Source organism: Bombina bombina, chromosome 5 (assembly GCF_027579735.1).
Source record: "Bombina bombina isolate aBomBom1 chromosome 5, aBomBom1.pri, whole genome shotgun sequence".
Lineage (NCBI taxonomy): Eukaryota > Metazoa > Chordata > Amphibia > Anura > Bombinatoridae > Bombina > Bombina bombina.
In genome coordinates this window covers 374,657,498-374,679,281 of record NC_069503.1, presented here as the reverse complement: position 1 = coordinate 374,679,281, position 21,784 = coordinate 374,657,498, and the positions used below count along the sequence as shown (strand labels likewise).

The 21,784-nt window shown below is 41.6% G+C and overlaps 1 protein-coding gene across 3 annotated transcripts in view; it reads left to right on the top strand.

Annotated features, from left to right (window-relative positions):
- Positions 1-21,784, top strand: part of ANKRD28 (ankyrin repeat domain 28) — a 1,012,368-nt gene that overhangs the window by 818,188 nt on the left and 172,396 nt on the right. For all 3 annotated transcript variants that reach the window (XM_053714205.1, XM_053714203.1, XM_053714204.1), the window contains exon 24: positions 16,899-17,044. In XM_053714205.1, coding sequence (XP_053570180.1) covers positions 16,899-17,044 — 146 coding nt within the window. The remainder of the gene's footprint in view (positions 1-16,898; positions 17,045-21,784) is intronic.

Genomic DNA, 21,784 nt, shown 5'->3' with positions numbered 1-21,784 from the left:
ATACTTCATTCCGTTCCTCTTCCTTCCATAGCTCAGTGCATGGAAGTGATCGGGTTGATGGTAGCGGCAATGGACATAGTTCCTTTTGCGCGCATTCATCTAAGACCATTACAACTGTGCATGCTCAGTCAGTGGAATGGGGATTATACAGACTTGTCTCCGAAGATACAAGTAAATCAGAGGACCAGAGACTCACTCCGTTGGTGGCTGTCCCTGGACAACCTGTCACAAGGGATGACATTCCGCAGACCAGAGTGGGTCATTGTCACGACCGACGCCAGTCTGATGGGCTGGGGCGCGGTCTGGGAATCCCTGAAAGCTCAGGGTCTTTGGTCTCGGGAAGAATCTCTTCTACCGATAAATATTCTGGAACTGAGAGCGATATTCAATGCTCTCAAGGCTTGGCCTCAGCTAGCGAGGGCCAAGTTCATACGGTTTCAATCAGACAACATGACAACTGTTGCGTACATCAACCATCAGGGGGGAACAAGGAGTTCCCTAGCGATGGAAGAAGTGACCAAAATCATTCTATGGGCGGAGTCTCACTCCTGCCACCTGTCCGCTATCCACATCCCAGGAGTGGAAAATTGGGAAGCGGATTTTCTGAGTCGTCAGTCATTGCATCCGGGGGAGTGGGAACTCCATCCGGAAATCTTTGCCCAAGTCACTCAGCTGTGGGGCATTCCAGACATGGATCTGATGGCCTCTCGTCAGAACTTCAAAGTTCCTTGCTACGGGTCCAGATCCAGGGATCCCAAGGCGGCTCTAGTGGATGCACTAGTAGCACCTTGGACCTTCAAACTAGCTTATGTGTTCCCGCCGTTTCCTCTCATCCCCAGGCTGGTAGCCAGGATCAATCAGGAGAGGGCGTCGGTGATCTTGATAGCTCCTGCGTGGCCACGCAGGACTTGGTATGCAGATCTGGTGAATATGTCATCGGCTCCACCTTGGAAGCTACCTTTGAGACGAGACCTTCTTGTTCAGGGTCCGTTCGAACATCCGAACCTGGTTTCACTCCAGCTGACTGCTTGGAGATTGAACGCTTGATCTTATCGAAGCGAGGGTTCTCAGATTCTGTTATCGATACTCTTGTTCAGGCCAGAAAGCCTGTAACTAGAAAGATTTACCACAAAATTTGGAAAAAATATATCTGTTGGTGTGAATCTAAAGGATTCCCTTGGGACAAGGTTAAGATTCCTAAGATTCTATCCTTCCTTCAAGAAGGTTTGGAAAAAGGATTATCTGCAAGTTCCCTGAAGGGACAGATTTCTGCCTTGTCTGTGTTACTTCACAAAAAGCTGGCAGCTGTGCCAGATGTTCAAGCCTTTGTTCAGGCTCTGGTTAGAATTAAGCCTGTTTACAAACCTTTGACTCCTCCTTGGAGTCTCAATTTAGTTCTTTCAGTTCTTCAGGGGGTTCCGTTTGAACCCTTACATTCCGTTGATATTAAGTTATTATCTTGGAAAGTTTTGTTTTTAGTTGCAATCTCTTCTGCTAGAAGAGTTTCAGAATTATCTGCTCTGCAGTGTTCTCCTCCTTATCTGGTGTTCCATGCAGATAAGGTGGTTTTACGTACTAAACCTGGTTTTCTTCCAAAAGTTGTTTCTAACAAAAACATTAACCAGGAGATTATCGTACCTTCTCTGTGTCCGAAACCAGTTTCAAAGAAGGAACGTTTGTTGCACAATTTGGATGTTGTTCGCGCTCTAAAATTCTATTTAGATGCTACAAAGGATTTTAGACAAACATCTTCCTTGTTTGTTGTTTATTCTGGTAAAAGGAGAGGTCAAAAAGCAACTTCTACCTCTCTCTCTTTTTGGATTAAAAGCATCATCAGATTGGCTTACGAGACTGCCGGACGGCAGCCTCCCGAAAGAATCACAGCTCATTCCACTAGGGCTGTGGCTTCCACATGGGCCTTCAAGAACGAGGCTTCTGTTGATCAGATATGTAGGGCAGCGACTTGGTCTTCACTGCACACTTTTACCAAATTTTACAAGTTTGATACTTTTGCTTCTTCTGAGGCTATTTTTGGGAGAAAGGTTTTGCAAGCCGTGGTGCCTTCCATTTAGGTGACCTGATTTGCTCCCTCCCTTCATCCGTGTCCTAAAGCTTTGGTATTGGTTCCCACAAGTAAGGATGACGCCGTGGACCGGACACACCTATGTTGGAGAAAACAGAATTTATGTTTACCTGATAAATTACTTTCTCCAACGGTGTGTCCGGTCCACGGCCCGCCCTGGTTTTTTTAATCAGGTCTGATAATTTATTTTCTTTAACTACAGTCACCACGGTACCATATGGTTTCTCCTATGCAAATATTCCTCCTTAACGTCGGTCGAATGACTGGGGTAGGCGGAGCCTAGGAGGGATCATGTGACCAGCTTTGCTGGGCTCTTTGCCATTTCCTGTTGGGGAGGAGAATATCCCACAAGTAAGGAAGACGCCGTGGACCGGACACACCGTTGGAGAAAGTAATTTATCAGGTAAACATAAATTCTGTTTTTCCAAATTTTACAAATTTGACACTTTTGCTTCATCGGAGGCTATTTTTGGGAGAAAGGTTCTTCAGGCAGTGGTTCCTTCTGTATAAAGAGCCTGCCTATCCCTCCCGTCATCCGTGTACTTTTGCTTTGGTATTGGTATCCCAGAAGTAATGATGACCCGTGGACTGATCACACTTAACAGAAGAAAACATAATTTATGCTTACCTGATAAATTCCTTTCTTCTGTAGTGTGATCAGTCCACGGCCCGCCCTGTTTTTAAGGCAGGTAAATATTTTTTAATTTATACTCCAGTCACCACTTCACCCTTGGCTTTTCCTTTCTCGTTGGTCCTTGGTCGAATGACTGGGAGTGACGTAGAGGGGAGGAGCTATATGCAGCTCTGCTGGGTGAATCCTCTTGCACTTCCTGTTGGGGAGGAGTAATATCCCAGAAGTAATGATGACCCGTGGACTGATCACACTACAGAAGAAAGGAATTTATCAGGTAAGCATAAATTATGTTTTCTAGACGAGCATTACCAGTTTGTCGCTCTTCCATTAGGCCTAGCGACAGCTCCAAGAAGCTTTTCGGAGGTTCTCGGTGCTCTTCTATCTGTAATCAGAGAGCAGGGTATTGCAGTGTTTCCTTATTTGGACGATATCTTGGTACACGCTCAGTCTATTCATTTAGCAGGATCTCACACAAAACAACTAGTGTGGTTTTTTAAAGGCATGGTTGGAGGATCAATTGCAAAAAAGTTTCTTGATTCCTCAAACAAGGGTCACCTTTTTAGGTTTCCAGATAGATTCAGTGTCCATGCCTCTGTCTTTAACAGACAAGAGGCGAATGAAATTGGTTTTTAGCTTGTCTAAACCTTCAGTCTCGATCATTCCCTTCAGTGGCTATGTGCATGGACGTTTTGGGTCTTATGATTGCAGCATCGGACGCGATCCCCTTTGCTCGTTTTCATATGAGAACTCTGCAGCTTTGCATGCTGAATTAATGGTGCAGGGATTATACTCAGATATCACAACTGATATACTTAAATCTCAACATTCAACGCTCTCTGTCTTGGTGGTTGGACCATCATCGTATTGTTCGAGGGGCCTCTTTTGTTCGTCCTGCCTGGACTGTGATCTCAATGGACGCAAGTCTTACAGGTTGGAGAGCTGTCTGCGGGTCTCTGACAGCACAAGGGGTTTGGGAACCATTCAATATTTTAGAACACCATGCTATCTTCAGAGCTCTTCAGGCTTGGCCTCTATTAAAGAAAGAACTTTTCATTCTCTTTCAGACAGACCATATTACAACAGTGGCATATGTCAATCATCAGGGAGGGACTCACAGCTCTTTAGCAATGAAAGAAGTATCTCTGATGCTTTCTTGGGCGGAGTTCAACTCTTGTCTAATTTCTGTGATTCATATTCCAGATGTAGACAATTGGGAAGCGGATTATCCCAGTTGTCAGACTTTGCATCCGGGGGAGTGGTCTCTCCATCCAGATGTGTTTGATCAGATTGTACAGATGTGGGGTCTTCCAGAAATAGATCTTATGGCCTCTCGTTTCAACAAGAAACCTCCCAGATATCTTTCCAGATCCAAAGATCCTAAGGCAGAGATGGTTGATGCTTTAGCAGTTCCTTGGTTTTACCAAACTGCTTACATTTTTCCACCTCTAGTTCTTCTTCCAAGGGTGATTTCCAAGATCATAATGGAACAATCTCGTGTTTCTGATAGCACCACCATGGCCTCACAGGTTCTGGTATGCGGATCTTGCCTGGATGTCCAGTTATCAGCCTTGGCCACTTCCTTTGAGGCCAGACCTGTCTCAAGGGCCGTTTTTCCATCAGGATCGCAAATCTCTAAATTTGAAGGTATGGAAATTGAATGCTTAGTTCTTAGTCATAAAAGTTTCTCTGACTCAGTGATTGACACTATGTTACAGGCTCGTAAGTTTGTTTAGAGGAAGATTTATTATAGGGTTTGGAAAACCTATATTTCATGGTGCTCCTCTCATAATTTTTCTTGGCATTCTTTTAGAATTCCTCTGATTTCTTCTACAAGATACGACGAGTCCACGGATGTCATCCTTACTTGTGGGATATTATCCTCCTGCTAACAGGAAGTGGCAAAGAGCACCACAGCAGAGCTATATATATATATATATATATATATATATATATATATATATATATATATATATATATATATATATATATATATATATAGAGTCATTCTCTTTGCCTGTGTTAGTACTAGGAAGAGGTAAAGTGAGGTGTTAGTTTTAGTTTCTTCAATCAAGAAGTTTTTTTATTTTAAATGGTACCAGTGAGTACTATATTCCTCAGGGAAGATATGGAAGAATATTTCTGCCCTGAGGTTGATGATCTTAGCAGATGTAACTAAGATCCATGCTGGTTCCCACAGAGCTTCTGAAGCTAGTACAAGAGAAATCTTCAGTGTGGAGACCGGTTTCATGCTACAAGCAACATTGAGGTATGTTCAGTCCTTTATTTCTGAGGAGACTTGGTATATCAGAACTGGCTGACATTTATTTCCTTGCAAGGGAAGGGGTAAGCAGTAGACCTGTAAACAAAGGGTTGTACTGAAAATCCTGTGTGTATTTATTTTTATGACATAATACTGGGCTTAATGCAGCAAAGGGCTTATTGCAGCATATATCAGAGACACTGGGAGAGGCAGTTTAACGGTTGTGTTTATTTGAGAGATAACGAATAATCAATATGGCTGTTTAAGGAGTGTGTGTTTAGGGGACCACATGGCTAATTGCTAAAACCGCTTCCCATGCGGTTGTACAGGCTAAGGCGAACGTCGTCCATGATGGGCGGGCCTATTTTTGCGCGCTCAGGCGCGCAGTTTACTCTGACTAAGAAGGCAGCAGGCATTAGCTCCGGTTGGGCCTAAACTGATGTTCTGTTAACCGGATCGTTGTCGAGTCATTTTGCAGTACCCTGGGAGCAGGTAGGCACCACAGCAGAGCTGTGGCGAGGTGCAGGGTTCGTTTTTCCAAATAAAATACTTTTTTTTTTTTAATTTAAAAAATAAAATAAATTTTTTGCTATAAATATCTTTTAGAGGTTAATTTCACCGTTTGCTCTTAGGGTGCAATAATTTTTGGCACTATGGTATATGTGTAGTTAATCATATAGCGTTTTTTCTTTACGTTTTTGTGCGCTTTTTTATCTCTTAAAGGTGCAGTACTCGTTTAAATCAGTAAATAAAGTGTTTAACGACTATTATGGTTATTACTAGTCTGTTCAACATGTCTGACATTGAGGAATCTCATTGCTCTATGTGTTTAGAAACCATTGTGGAACCCCCTCCTATATTGTGTACCTCTTGTACTGAAAGGGCCTTACATTGTAAAAAGCATATTTTAGGTAAAGAAAGTGTGCCTAAGGATGATTCTCAATCTGAAGAGAATCAGGATATGCCATCCAATTCTCCGCAAGTGTCACAACCTTTAACGCCCACACAAGCGACGCCAAGTACCTCTAGTGCGTCTAATTCCTTTACTCTGCAGGAGATGGCTGCAGTTATGTCAACTACCCTTACAGAGGTGTTATCTAAATTACCAGTGTTACAGGGTAAAGCAGTAGGTCAGGTATTAATGTGAATACTGAATCCTCTGATGCTTTATTGGCTATTTCCGATGTACCCTCACAGTGCTCTGAGCTGGGGGTCAGGGAATTGCTGTCTGAGGGAGAACTTTCAGACTCAGGAAATGTGTTACCTCAGACAGATTCGGACGTCATGTCCTTTAAATTTTAGCTTGAACACCTCCGCCTGTTACTTCAGGAGGTTTTAACGACTCTGGATAATTGTGACCCTATTGTGATACCACCAGAGAAATTGTGTAAGATGGACAAATATCTAGAGATACCTACTTACACTGATATTTTTCCGGTTCCTAAAAGATTTTCGGAAATTGTAAAAAAGGAATGGGATAGACCAGGTATACCGTTCTCTCCCCCTCCTAATTTTAAGAAAATGTTTCCCATATCAGACACCATTCAGGACTCTTGGCAAACGATCCCTAAGGTGGAGGGAGATATATCTACCCTGGCTAGGCGTACAACTTATACCTATTGAGGACAGTTGTGCTTTCAAAGACCCTATGGATAAAAAGTTAGGTCTTCTAAAGAAATTATTTATTCATCAGGGTTTCCTTTTAGAACCTACAGCTTGCATTGTTCCAGTTACTACTGCAGCAGCTTTTTGGTTTGATGCTCTAGAAGAGTCTCTGAAGGTTGAGACTCCATTAGAGGAGATTTTGGATAGAATTAAGGCTCTCAAGCTTGCTAATTCTTTTATTACTGATGCCACTTTTCAAATTGCTAAATTAGCGGTGAAAAATGCAGGATTTGCCATTCTAGCACGTAGAGCGTTATGGCTCAAATCTTGGTCTGCTGATGTGTCCTCAAAATCTAAGCTTTTAGCTATTCCTTTTAAAGGTAAGACCCTATTCGGGCCTAAATTGAAGGAAATAATTTCTGACATTACTGGAGGTAAAGGCCATGCCCTACCTCAGGATTAGTCTGTTAAGATGAGGGGTAAACAAAATCATTTTCGTTCCTTTCGAAATTTTAAAGGAGGACTCTGCTTCCTCTTCTTCCACAAAGCAGGAAGGGAATTTTGCTCAATCCAAGTCAGTCTGGAGACCCAACCAGGCTTGGAATAAAGGTAAACAATCCAAGAAGCCCGCTGCTGCTACAAAGACAGCATGAAGGGGCGGCCCCCGATCCGGGACCGGATCTAGTAGGGGGCAGACTGACTTTCTTTGCTCAGGCTTGGGCAAGAGACGTTCAGGACCCCTGGGCACTTTAAATCGTGACCGGCAGGTATCAACTGGAATTCAAGGATTTTCTCCCAAGAGGGAGATTTCATCTTTCACGATTATCTGTAGACCAGATAAAAAAAGAGGCGTTCTTACGCTGTGTAAAAGACCTCTCTACCATGGGAGTAATTTGTCCCGTTCCAAAACGGGGGCAGGGGTTTTACTCAAATCTTTTCATGGTTCCCAAAAAAGAGGGAACTTTCAGACCCATTTTAGATCTCAAGTGTCTAAACAAGTTTCTCAGAGTTCCATCATTCAAGATGGAGACTATACGAACAATCTTATTAATGATCCAGGAGGGTCAATATATGACTACCGTGGACTTGAAGGATGCATACCTTCATATACCTATTCACAAGGATCATCATCAGTTCCTAAGGTTTGCCTTCCTGGACAAACATTATCAGTTCGTGGCTCTTCCCTTCGGATTGGCGACAGCACCCAGGATCTTCACAAAGGTTCTAGGGTCCGTTCTGGCAGTGCTCAGACCGCGAGGCATAGCAGTGGCGCCTTATCTGGACGATATTCTGATCCAGGCGTCAACTTATCTGACAAAATCTCACACGGACACAGTGTTGTCTTTCCTGAGAACTCACGGGTGGAAGGTGAACATAGAAAAGAGTTCACTAGTTCCACAGACAAGGGTTCCCTTCTTGGGAACTCTGATAGACTCGGTGGACATGAAAATATTTCTGACAGAGATCAGAAAATTAAAGATTCTAAATACTTGCCGAGCACTTCAGTCCATTCCTCGGCCATCAGTGGCTCAGTGTATGGAGGTCATTGGATTAATGGTAGCGGCAATGGACATCATTCAGTTTGCTCGCTTTCATCTCAGACCACTGCAGCTGTGCATTCTCGGACAGTGGAATGGGGACTATGCAAATTTATCTCCTCAGATAAATCTGGATCAAGAGACCAGAGACTCTCTTCTTTGGTGGTTGTCGTCTGATCATCTGTCCAAGGGGACTTGTTTCTGCAGACCCTCGTGGGTGATAGTGACAACGGACGCCAGTCTGCTGGGCTGGGGGGCAGTCTGGAATTGCCTGAAGGCTCAGGGTGTTTGGACTCAGGTGGAGTCTCTACTTCCAATCAATATTCTGGTACTGAAAGCAATATTCAATGCTCTTCAGGCGTGGCCTCAGTTGGCTTCGGCCAAATTCATCAGATTCCAGTCGGACAATATCACTACTGTGGCGTATATCAATCATCGGGGGGGGGGACAAGGAGTTCCTTAGCGATGATAGAAGTATCAAAGATAATCCGATGGGCGGAGGCCCACTCTTGCTATCTATCGGCAATCTACATCCCAGGAGTAGAGAACTCAGGCCGAATTGATAGATGCCTTGGCAGTTCCTTGGTCGTTCAGCCTAGCTTATGTGTTTCCACTGTTTCTTCTCCTTCCACGCGTGATTGCTCGGATCAAACAGGAGAGAGCTTCAGTAATCCTGATAGCGCCTGCGTAGCCACGCAGGACTTGGTATGCGGATTTAGTGGACATGTCCTCTCTGCCACTGTGGAAACTTCCTTTGAGACAGGACCTTCTCATTCAAGGTCCTTTCCAACATCCAAATCTAAGTTCTCTGCAGCTGGCTGCTTGGAGATTGAACGCTTGATTTTATCTAAGCGGGGTTTCTCTGATTCGGTCATCAATACTTTGATACAGGCTCGTAAGCCTGTCGCTAGAAAGATCTATTATAAGATATGGCGTAAATATCTTTATTGGTGTGAATCCAAGGGTTACTCATGGAGTAAAGTTAGGATTCCTAGGATTCTGTCTTTTCTCCAAGAGGGATTGGAGAAAGGGTTGTCAGCAAGTTCCTTAAAGGGACAGATTTCTGCTTTGTCAGTTTTGCTTCACAAACGTTTGGCAGATGTGCTAGATGTTCAGTCTTTTTGTCAGGCTCTATCCAGAATTAAGCCTGTATTTAGACCAATTACTTCTCCCTGGAGTTTGAATTTAGTTCTTTGAGTTCTTCAAGGGGTTCCGTTTGAACCCATGCATTCCATAGATATTAAATTGTTATCTTAGAAAATTCTGTTTTTAGTTGCTATTTCTTCTGCTTGAATAGTTTCTGAGCTTTCAGCGTTACAATGTGATTCACCTTATCTTATCTTTCATTCTGATAAGGTGGTTTTGCGTACCAAACCTGGATTTCTTCCTGAGGTTGTTTCAAATAAGAATATTAATTAGGAAATTGTTGTTCCTTCCTTGTGTCCTAATCCTTCTTCTAAGAAGGAGCGTCTGTTGCATAACTTGGACGTGGTCCGTGCCTTGAAGTTTTACTTGCAGGTGACCTAAGGATTTCCGTCAATCTTCTTCATTATTCATTGTTTATTCTGGAAAGCTTAGGGGTCAGAAAGTTACGGCTACCTCTTTCTTTTTGGCTGAGGAGTATCATCCGCCTAGCATATGAGACTGCTGGACAGCAGCCTCCTGAAAGAATTACGGCTCATTCTACTAGGGCTGTGGCTTCCACATGGGCCTTTAAAAGCGATGCTTCTGTTGAACAGATTTGTAAGGCTGCGACTTCATACTTTTTCCAAATTTTCCAAATTTGATACTTTTGCTTCTTCTGAGGCTGTTTTTGGGAGAAAAGTTCTTCAAGCAGTGGTGCCTTCCGTTTAGGTCTCTGTCTTGTCCCTCCCTTTCATCCGTGTCCTGTAGCTTTGGTATTGTATCCCACAAGTAAGGATGAAATCCGTGGACTCGTTGTATCTTGTAGAAGAAAAGGAAATTTATGCTTACCTGATAAATTGATTTCTTCTATGATACGACGAGTCCACGGCCCTCCCTGTCATTTTAAGACATTATATTTTTTATTTACAACTTCAGTCACCTCTGCACCTTTTAGCTTTTCATTTCTCTTCCTAAAACCTTCGGTCGAATGACTGGAGGGGAAGGGAGGAGCTATATATACAGCTCTGCTGTGGTGCTCTTTGCCACTTCCTGTTAGCAGGAGGATAATATCCCACAAGTAAGGATGAAATCCGTGGACTCGTCGTATCGTAGAAGAAATCAATTTATCAAGTAAGCATAAATTTCCTTTTTTACAGTTTCTTCAGGATGGTTTGGATAAGGGTTTGTGTGCAAATACTTTGAAGAGACAAATCTCTGCTCTTTCTGTCTTATTTCATAGAAAGATTGCTAAACCTCCTGATAATTCACTGTTTTGTTCAGGCTTCGTATCAAACCTGTTAAGTCTATTTCTCCTCCTTGGAGTCTTAATTTGGTTTTAAGGATTTGCAGGCTCCTCCTTTTGAGCCTATGCATTCTTTGGATATTAAACTACTTTCTTGGAAAGTGTTATTTTTTTGGCTATTTCTTCTGCTAGAAGAGTTTCTGAGGTGTCGGCTCTCTCTTGTGACTCTCCTTATCTGATATTCCATCAAGATAAAGTGGTTTTACGGACTTCGTTTAAATTCTTGCCTAAGGTTGTGAATTCTAACAAAATCAGTAGGGAAATTATTGTTCCTTCATTGTGTCCTAATCTTATGAATTCTCTTAAGAGATATCTACATTCTTTGGATGTGGTGAGAGCTTTGAAATACTATGTTGAGGCTACTAAGGATTTCAGATAGACTTCTAGTCTATTTCATATTTTCTCTGGTTCCAGGAAAGGTCAGAAAGCCTCTGCCATTTCTTTGGCATCTTAGTTGAAACTTTTTTAATTCACAAGGTTTATTTGGAGGTGGGGCAGTCTCTGCCTCAGAGAATTACAGCTCATTCTACTAGATCAGTTGCCACTTCCTGGGCTTTCAAGAATGGAGCTTCAGTTGATCAGATTTGCAAAGCAGCAACTTGGTCTTCTTTGCATACATTTACAAAATTTTTAGTAAATTTCTTTGGTAGAAAAGTTCTTCAGGTAGCAGTCTCAGTTTGATTCCTTTGCCTATGATTTGAGTTTTTTGAAATTTAAGAAAACTTGATTATTATTTGGAATTATTTTTTTCCAGCGAAAATAGCTGTTTTTATTGTATCCCTCCCTCTCTTGTGATTTTCCTCATCTTGGGTATTATATCCCATACGTCACTAGCTCATGGACTCTTGCCACTTACATGAAAGAAAACATAATTTATGTAAGAACTTACCTGATAAATTAATTTCTTTCATAGTGGCAAAAGCCTATGAGACGTACCCTTTTTTTTGGTGGTTATTTTTTTGTATAAAAGCACATTATTTTTTCCAGTTCCTCTTTTTGTATGCTTTTTTTACTCCTTTTTACACCTCACTACTTGGAAACACATTAAAACGGAGGTATGTGTGTGGTGGGAGGTGTATTTATAGGCATTTTGAGGTTTGGGAAACTTTGCCCCCTCCTGGTTAGAATGTATATCCCATATGTCACTGGCTCATGGACTCTTGCCACTATGAAATAAATGAATTTATCAGGTAACTTCTTATATAAATTATGTTTTTCACTTTTGAGAGACGTTTTATTACTTTGCCGTTCCTGTAGCTGAGTGTTACAGGAAACGGTTCAATTTTGGCCCCTTCTCTACCGTCTAGATGCGCGCCTTCAAGACTAGTGGCGCAACTTATCTAAGCCGGTCACATGATCAGCTGTTTCGGTTTAACCTAGTGCAGACGCTGAAGAAAGTCGCACTTCAGTCTGAGAGTAAAAGTGTATTAGCTCAAACATATTAGTGGATCGGCAATATCTGATAGCCGTCCCAGAGGGGGCAGGTAAGCACTTCAGTTTTAGACTAAGGTGTTTGAGGATCTGTGGATCAAATTTCCATCATAGTTTTTTTTAATAAGTTGCAAAGTCTCTTATTTCACTTGAGTCCTTAACGGCTAAAAAACGCTATTGTTTTTCTGAAAGGGACCGTTATAAATACAATTTTTTTATTTTTTTTTTTTAGAATTAATTGCTTAATATTTCATTCATAACGGATCAGGATCCTCCTGTTGTGGATCCTTTGCTTGGATAGCCAAGTGTTACATCCCATGCAACTTTGTTCCACTTGCATTGAGAAAGCTGTAAAAAATAAAGATAAGATTTTTCTGTCTGAGCCAAATGTCTCTAAGGAAGATGCTGTTCAGGCCTTGCCACAGCTTTCTCCTCAACCGCCCCAAGCCTTAATGGTGCCACATGCAGTGCCCTGCGGTTCCTCACAATCTCATGGAGTAGTGTATTTACAAGCAGACATTGCTGCCCAGGTATCCTCTGCGGTATCTGAGGCAATAGCTGCAATTCCCTCTTGCGTCTTCAGGGAAGACGCAAGAGGAAAATTAAAGAATCAGACAGTAAGGCGTCTGCTCCAGTCTTAGCCACACAGATTGCCCTTTCTCATAAGTCTGATGAGGAAGATACTTCAGTAGCCTCTGTGGGTGAAATCTCAGATTCAGACAGTGTAAGTCCTTTATCTGATGCTGAAGTTGTATCATTCAGATTTAAGTTTGAACACCTCTGTGTTTTGTTAAAGAAGGTTTTGGCTACCTTGGACGACTATGATACCCCTGTCGTTGTCAACCCTAGGAAATCTAGTAAACTTAATAAATACTTTGATGTTCCTGCCTCAGTGGAGTTTTTTTCTGTGCCAGACCGTGCTACGGAAATCATTACTCAGGAAATCATTACTCAGGCATGGGAGAGACCTGGGATGCCTTTTTCCCCGTCTCCTGTCTTTAAGAAAATGTTTCCTGTGGCTGACTCTATTAAGGAGTCGTGGCAAACGGTGCCCAAAGTTGAAGGGGCCATTTCTACTCTGGCTAAGAGAACTAGTATTCCTATTGAGGATAGCTGCTCTTTTAAGGACCCAATGGATTAGAAACTGGAGGCTTATTTGAAAAAGATGTATGTTCATCAGGCTCTCTAATTGCAACCTGCAGTGTGTGTTGCCACTGTTACAAGTGCTGCAGCCTATTGGTTTGACGCATTGTCTGAATCTCTTCAGGTAGAGAATCCCTTGGAGGAATTCCATGACAGGATTAAGGCTCTTAAGTTAGCTAACTCTTTTATTACGGACGCTTCATTGTATGTTACCCTTACAAAGGTAAAACTTTATTTGGACCTGGCCTGGCAGAAATAATTTCTGATATCACAGGTGGTAAAAGGGTATTTTCTTCCGCAAGATAAGAAGTATAGACCAAAAGAACGTCAGAGTAATTTTTGATTCTTTCGTAGCTCCAGAGGTAAGCCTTCCCCTTCTTCTGCCAAACAGGAACAATCAAAGCCTTCTTGGAAGCCCAGTCAGTCCTGGAACAAGGGGAAGCAGTCAAAGAAACCCGCAGCTGACTCTAAGTCAGCATGAAGGGTTTGTCCCTGATCCGGGATCGGATCAAGTGGGGGAAGACTTTCTCAGTTCTCTCAAGTCTGGATACCAGATATCCCAGATCCCTGGGCTGTGGACATAGTATCTCAGGGTTACACATTGGAATTCAAGACTTTTCCTCCCAGGGGCAGATTCCACCTCTCAAGATTATCTGCAGACCAGATAAAGAGAGGCGTTCTTGAAATGTGTACATGATCTTTCCTCCCTAGGAGTGATAGTCCCAGTTTCAGTACAGGAACAGGATCTTCTAGGTTTTTATTCCAATCTGTTCGTGGTTCCCAAAAAAGAGGGAACTTTTCGTCCTTTTCTAGACCTAAAGTGTCTAAACAAGTTTCTCAGAGTACCATCTTTCAAGATGGAAATAAAAATTTCCATTCTTCCCTTGATCCAAGAGGGTCAGATCATGTCGACCATAGACCTGAAGGATACGTATCTTCATGTCCCCATTCACAGGGATCATCACAAATTTCTTAGATTTGCCTTTCTGGACAACCACTTTCAGTTTGTGGCTCTTCCGTTTGGTCTTGCCACAGCTCCCAGAATTTTATCAAAGGTTCTGGGGGCTATCTTGGCAGTGATCCGGTCTCTGGGAATTGCGGTGGCGCCCTTCGTGGACGACATATTGGTTCAGACACCATCTTTTCAACAAGCAAAGTCTCACCACACAGAGATCGTGTTTTCTTCGTTCCCACGGATGGAAGGTGAATTTGGAAAAGCGTTCCCTTGTTCCAGCTACAAGGGTAATTTTCTTAGGGACCATAATAGATTCCCTATCCATGAAGATTTTCCTGACAGAAGTCAGAAGAGCCAAAATGTTTTCCTCTTGCCTCTCTCTACAGTCTACTGTTCGACCATTAGTGGCTCAATGTATGGAGGTAATCGGTCTGATGGTGGCTACCATGGACATCATTCCCATTGCTCGTTTCCATTTGAGAGCTCTGCAGTTGTGCATGCTCAGACAATGGAACGGGGATCTGTCTCAGAGGATAGATCTAGATCAGTCGACAAGAGACTTTCTCCCGTGGTGGCTTTCTCATGAACATCTGTCTCAGGGCACATGCTTCCAGAGACCTTCCTGAGTGATTGTGATGATTGACGCCAGCCTGCTAGGCTGGGGAGCAGTCTGGGGCTCGTTAAAGGCGCAGGGTCTTTGGTCTGGGGTCGAGTCTGCTCTCCCCATAAACAGGATTTGAGAGTGATTTACAATTCTCTGATGGCTTGGCCTCAGCTGGCCTTAGCCTAGTTTATCAGGTTCCAGTAGGACAACATAACTTTAGTGGCTTACCTCAACCATCAGGGAGGATCTCTGAGTTCCTTAACCATGAAGGAGGTGGCCGGATTATTCAGTGGGCGAAAGCTCACAATTGCCGTCTATCTGCCATCGACATTCCATGAGTGGACAACAGGGAAGTGGATTTCCTGAGCAGACAGACTTTTCATCCCAGGGAGTGGGAACTCCATCCGGAGGTTTTCTCCAGCTTAACCCTCAAATGTGGGGTGCCGGAGTTGGATCTGATGGTGTCTCTGCAAAATGCCAAGCTTCTAAGGTACGGTTCAAGGTCAAGGGATCCTCAGCCACTCTGATAGATGCTCTAGCGGGTTTCTTGGGACTTGAGTCTGGCATACTTGTTTCCTCTGTTTGCTCTTTCTTCCACTAGTCATTGCTCGTATCAAACAGGAGAGAGCGTCAGTGATACTAATAGCCCCTGCGTGGCCTCATAGGATCTGGTATGCAGACCTAGTGGAGATGGCGTCTCTCCCACCTTGGAGACTCCCTCTGAGGAAGGACCTCCTTCTTCAGGGTCCCTTCCTTCATCCAAATCTAGTTTCTCTGAAGCTGACTGCTTGGAGATTGAACGCTTAATTCTGTCTAAGCGTGTGGGGGTTTTTTTTAGTCGGTCATTGAGACCATGACTCAGGCTCACAAGCCTGTTACTAGAAAGATTTACCATAAGATATGGCGTAAAGATTTTTATTGGGGTGAATCCAAGGTCAGGATTCCTAGAATTTTGTCTTTTCTCCAGGAAGGTCTGGAGAAAGGCTTAAAAAATCTGAAGGGTCAGATCTTTTTGTCAGGCCTTGGTCAGAATTAGGCCTGTGTTTAAGTCTGTTGCTCCTCCATGGAGCCTTAACCTTGTTCTTTACGTTCTGCAGCGGGCTCCGTTTGAGCCAATGCATGCCATAGATATTGAGTTTTTATCTTGGAAGGTATTGTTTCTTATGGCTATCTCTTCTGCTCCGAGAGTCTCGGACTCTCTGCCTTGCAGTGTGATTTGCCTTATCTTATCTTTCATGCTGATAAGGTTGTTCTTCATACTAAGTTCAGTTTTCTTCCTAAAGTTGTTTCAAATAGGAATATTAATCAGGAAATTGTTGTTCCTTCTCTCCGTCCTAATCGTTCTTCTCATAAAGAACACTTGTTGCACAACTTGGATGTTGTGCATGCTCTTAAATTTTATCTGCAGACAACTAAGGATTTTCGTCAGTCTTCTGCTCTGTTTGTTTGTTTCTCTGGGACACTTAAAGGTCAGAAAGCTACCTCTACTTCTCTTTCTCTCTGGTTAAGAAGTATAGTTCAGTTGGCTTATGAGACTGCTGAACAGAAGCCTCCTGAGAGAATTACGGCTCATTCCACTAGGGCTGTCTCCTCTTCTTGGGCTTTCAAAAATGAAGCTTCTGTGGAACAAATTTGCAAGGCTGCCACTTAGTCTTCTTTGCATACTTTTTCCAAATTTTATAAATTTGATACTTTTGCCTCGGCTGAGGCCTCTTTTGGAAGGAAGGTTCTTTAAGCGGTGGTGCCTTCTGTTTAGGTATACCTGTCTTGTCCCTCCCTTGTCATCTGTGTCCTCTAGCCTGGGTATTGGTTCCCAACAGTAATTGAGACCTATCTTTGGAAAGAAAACAAAATTTATGCTTACCTGATAAATGTATTTCTTTCCAGATATGGTGAGTCCATGGCCCTGCCCTTTTAATTAAGCCAGTTATTTTTTACTCAACCTCAGGCACCTCTGCACCTTGTGTTACTCCTTTTTTTCCCTATTTACTTTCGGTCGAATGACTGGGGTTTGTGGGAAGGGGAGTGATACTTAACAATTTAACTGTGGTGCTCTTTGCCTCCTCCTGCTGGCCATGAATGATATTCCCAACAGTAATTGAGTACGCCGTGGACTCACCATATCAGGAAAGAAAGAAATTTATCAGGTAAGCATACATTTTGTTTTTCTTGTTAATGTTGCTGCTAATGACCTGTTAATGACCTTCTTATACACAGGACACCTCTTCATGCTGCAGCTTTTACAGACCATGTTGAATGTTTACAACTCTTGCTCAGCCACAATGCTCAAGTAAATGCTTTAGATTCCTCTGGCAAAACACCACTAATGATGGCTGCTGAAAATGGGCAAACAAATGCAGTAGGTATGACAACTATATCCACTATTGCTCAAAGAACTTTTTATTTTGAAGTTTGCCAAAATGTGATCAGAGAAACTATAAATAACATAATTAGGGCAAAAAGGCTTCTTAAGGGGAAAAACTAAATTCTTAATTTATGTAACAAAATTAGATCACCTTTACTTTTAAAATGAGTAATTATTTTATTCAGTAATTGGTTTATATTATTCCTTGAAAACAGCATAATAGATGGCGGGTGAAGTCTCCAAAATGTATAATTTCCTGAGCAGAAATATGGCCGAGCCTTCAAGTTAAGTAAAATATAGATTAAGAAAACTGGAGAATGCCAGAATTATATATCCAGTTTTGTTTATAAAGGTGGTAAGAGTCCATGGTTAATTACTCCTGGGAATAATCTTCCCTACCACTAGGAGGAGGCAAAGATTCCCAAACCCCAACAGCTCTATATAACTTGTACCTTCTCTATGGAAGTTAGTCTTATCTTTGTCTCCACTGGTGGACGGTGAAGAATGGTGATTTGCAGATGTTTCCTTTGTTGAGAGGGGTTCTCAGACTGAAATGAGGCCCATATCCCCTCAGAGTGTAATGTTTGTCAAGAGGGAAGTTTAAGGAGTTTGCTGTGTGCCTTATTTTTTCTTTCCCATGAAAATTTAATTCACTATCATCCCAAAAATGTTGCAGGGATTTGTCTTTTGCCTCCTCCTTTGGGTCTACAGTTAACTCCTATAGTAACGTTTCTCAACCTTTTTGTAGCAAGTACCCCTGTAGGCATACATTTGTTTTCTATGTACCCTAACTGTAGCACAAATATTATTGATCTTTAACATAAAAAAAAATGAAAATCATGTGTATCACTTAATTTCACAAGCTTGTATCAGATATGTTAATGACGTAAATATATAGGAATCAGATATTTCTTTTATGTGTATGCACATACAACACAGATATATATAACCCATTCATATTAATAATGCAATTAATTTGCTTCTTACATTAAAAAAAGAGGAAAATAAACTATTTTATGCATTATGAGGAAAGTAATATTTATGGTACCATCTTTCTATATTTAATAACCATTTAATATCGTTTTACTGCAGCACACTTCAGTATGATGCACTTTACCTATTTCACATTGGCACATTTATCTGCCACTTGGTCACAGTAATACTCTCTCTCATTTTATATCAGTGAAGCTCAACTCCAGCCCTCATATTTCACTAACAAGCCAAAATCTAAGGTTTTACCGATGTGAGGTGAATTATTGACTGAGAAGTGGTCCAACCTAGGCAGGGAAATACTCGCACCTCTGCCCTGGCAGGAGTGCTCAAGGGTAGAAATGAGAAACACAGCTTTCTTTGATATGTCATATTTACAATAGCTACATCAGGAAAATAAAAATAATGAAGACCAGTACCTGCAGTAACCCTTGCCAGTGCCTGAAGAACCCCCAGGGGGTACTTGTACCACGGGTTGAAAAACTAGGTCCTATAGTATATTCTCTGCTGATATGTTTTCAGTACAGGATTGTTTTTTCCTACTTTTATGCAAAGTAGGAGAGTGTTTAAGGTAAGTGTTTTTTTATTTTTTATTATTTAACATTTTAGACCTATACCTGGCACTACTATATAGTAACTATATATAGCCTGGGATCAGATTTGTACCCCATGTATGAAGGGCTCTATATTTGATATCCTCCTTAGAATTGGCTATTTGTGTGTTTTCTAAACAGGCATTATTTAAGTTAAAATCATTTTAGTACCTTTTTTTGTTTCCCTTAAGTTTTTTTTTGTGGGTGTATGTATTGGTGCAGGCATGGGGGAGCACAGGTGCGTGCATTTGCACGTATATGCTAATTTTGCTGCTTTTTAAAAAAATATTTCAATTAACATTAATTTCGGCCCTTCCAGCCTTAGCTCTGATCCAAAAAGGAGGTATTGTATACTTATTCCCTTACAGCTCTTTTATTTTTGAGGTTATTAGTTCTGTGTTTGTTCACCAGGGAATCTTCTGAATCTGTCCCTAATCCTCCTTTGGAAGCTGATATTTCTGAACACCTTTCTACCTGTATTAAATGTGTTTATTATAAGCGGGCAGAGGTTTCCCGTCCTTCATATTTATGTGAGTCCTGCCTTAATGTTTTGATGCATTGCATTGCTCCTTCTGTTTTCAATACATGAAGGTCCAGCTCAAATTGCTCCTGGCATTAAGAATTTGAATAAGAGTACAGTGTCTGAAATGTTAGCAGTCATTCCACCTTCAAGTAAATGTAAACGGCTAGCACAAGATAGGCCTTCTACTAGTAGCAATATTCCTGTTTCTCATGAGGCTAATTAAGCTTCTGAGGGTGAGTTTATTTCTGATGATCAGCGAACGGCCTCTGAACCTGAGCCTGCTTTATATTTAAGATTGACCACATTCATTCTTTATTAAAGGAGGTTTTGCTTACTTTATAAATGAAAGAAGTTTATTTTACTGAAAAGGGGTCTTCTAGTCGTTTTAATTCTTATTTTAAACCTGCTCAGGATTCTTCTGAGGTTTTTCCAGTGGCTGATGCTGTGGCTGGAATTCTTTCTAATGAATGGTCTAAACCTGGCAATTAATTTAATCTTTCTGAAAGGTTTAAAATAATGTATCCTCTTCCTGCTTCTAATATTGAGCTTTGTGAAACTGTTCCTAAGGTGGATGGTGCCATTTCTATTTTGACCAGACGTACTACTATTTCTCTGGAGGATAGTTCTTGTTTTAAAGACCCTTTGGATAGAAAACTTAAATCCTTTCATAGAAGGTCTTTTCTGCGGGCAGGTTATTTTTTCAGACCAGCTATTGCTGATGTGTCTGCTGCTGCTTCCATTTGGTTAGATAGTCTTTCTGATCAGGTTTCTGAGGATTCTGATAGTGAAGGTTTGCTTAAATGTGCAGTTTTTAATCTAGACTCTTGAATATTTATTTTCAAATAAAGCAATTGTTTGGGACAGATTTAGATTCTATTATTTTTACTGTTACTGGTAGTAATGGAGCTTTTCTACGTTGAGATAAGAAATCTAAGGGTAAATTTAAGGCTTTTAGTCATTTTTCATTCCTTTCGTCAGAATAGGGAGAAAAAGTCTGATACTTCCTCAGCTAAGCAGGGTTCCTCAGTTTGGAATCCAAGCTCTAATTGGAACAGGGCTAAGCAGACCAGGAAGTCCACTCCCGCTTCCAAGCATGTGTCAGATTCTTGACTATAATTTCCAAAGGTTATTGGATAAGTTTCAGAGTTAGACCTCCCAGAGGAACGTTCCTTTTGGTAAATATTCTTGAAAAACCCTTTAAAAGCTCAGGCTTTTTTTCAGTTATGGATCTGGAATCCATGGATATGATAGTTCCTACTTCTCTGCTAGAACAGGGAAATGGATTTTATTCAAATCTCTTTTTTGTTTACCAAGAAAGAGGGAACTTACATACCTGTGTTAGATCTTAAAGCTTTGAGTCAGTTTGTCAGAATCATGGCCTTAACGATGGAGACTATTCGGTCCATTCTGCCTTTCATTCAGAAAGGACAGTTTATGTCCACAATAGATTTATAGGATGCTTATCTCCATATTCCAATTCACAAAGATCATTTTCAGTTTCTGAGGTTTGCTTTTCTAGACAAACATTTTCAATTTGTTGCTCTTCCGTTTGGTCTGGCTACAGCTTCAAGGATCTTTACAAAGGTTATGAGGGCTCTTTTGTCAGTCATCAGAAGCCAGGGAATAGTTGTGTTGTGTTTCCTTACCTGGACGATATCTTGATAGTAGCTCTATCTTGTCATATAGCAGAATCTCACACCAACAGACTTGTTGATTCTTCAACATTATGATTGGAGGATCAATTTGTTAAAGAGTTCTTTGGTTCCTCAGACAAGGGTTTCTTTTCTTGAGTTCCAGATAGAAACAATCTCATGGAGACTGAGTCTAACAGATCAAAGAAGATTGAAATTGGTTTCAGCCTGTTGAAATCTTCAATCTCTCCAGTTTCCCACTGTTGCTCTGTGTGTGGAGATTCTAGGTTTTATGATTGCAGCATTGGATGTTATTCTATTTGCTCATTTTATTATGAGAGCACTTCAGCTATGTATGCTAAGACAGTGATGCAGGGATTATATTCTGTCGTCTCAGAAGATTTATCTGGATTTCAAAACAAGACGGTCTCTTATTTTGTGAGGGGGCTTCTTTTGCTTGTCCTATTTGGTCTGTGATAACTACAGATGCAGAAGTCTTTCAGGGTTGGAAGCTGTTTGAAGGTCTCTGACAGCACAGGTAGGCAAGGTTTCCTATAAGCATTTTAGTAGATTGTGCCATTTTCAGAGCTCTTCAAGCTTGACCCCTTCTGAAAGGAGAATCTTTTCTCCGGTTTCAGTCAGACAATATAACAGCCGTGGCTTATGTCAACCATTAAGGGGGTTGCAGTAACCTTATCCATGAGGGAAGTTTCTTGAATTCTCTCTTGGGCAGAGGCCAGTCGCTGTCTAATTTTAGCAATCCACATCCCATGGGGTATTCAACTGGGAAGGAAATTTTCTCAGTCATCAGTTTCTTCACCCAGAGGAATGGTCTCTGCATCTGGAAGTGTTCAATCAGATTGTAGATCTTTGTGGGTCTCTTGGAGGTAGACTTGATGGCCTCTCAGTTGAACAATAAACTTCCCAGATTCTATGCAAGGACATGGGATTCTCAGGCAGAGTTTGTGGGTGCTCTGATAGCTCCATGACTGGCCTATGCG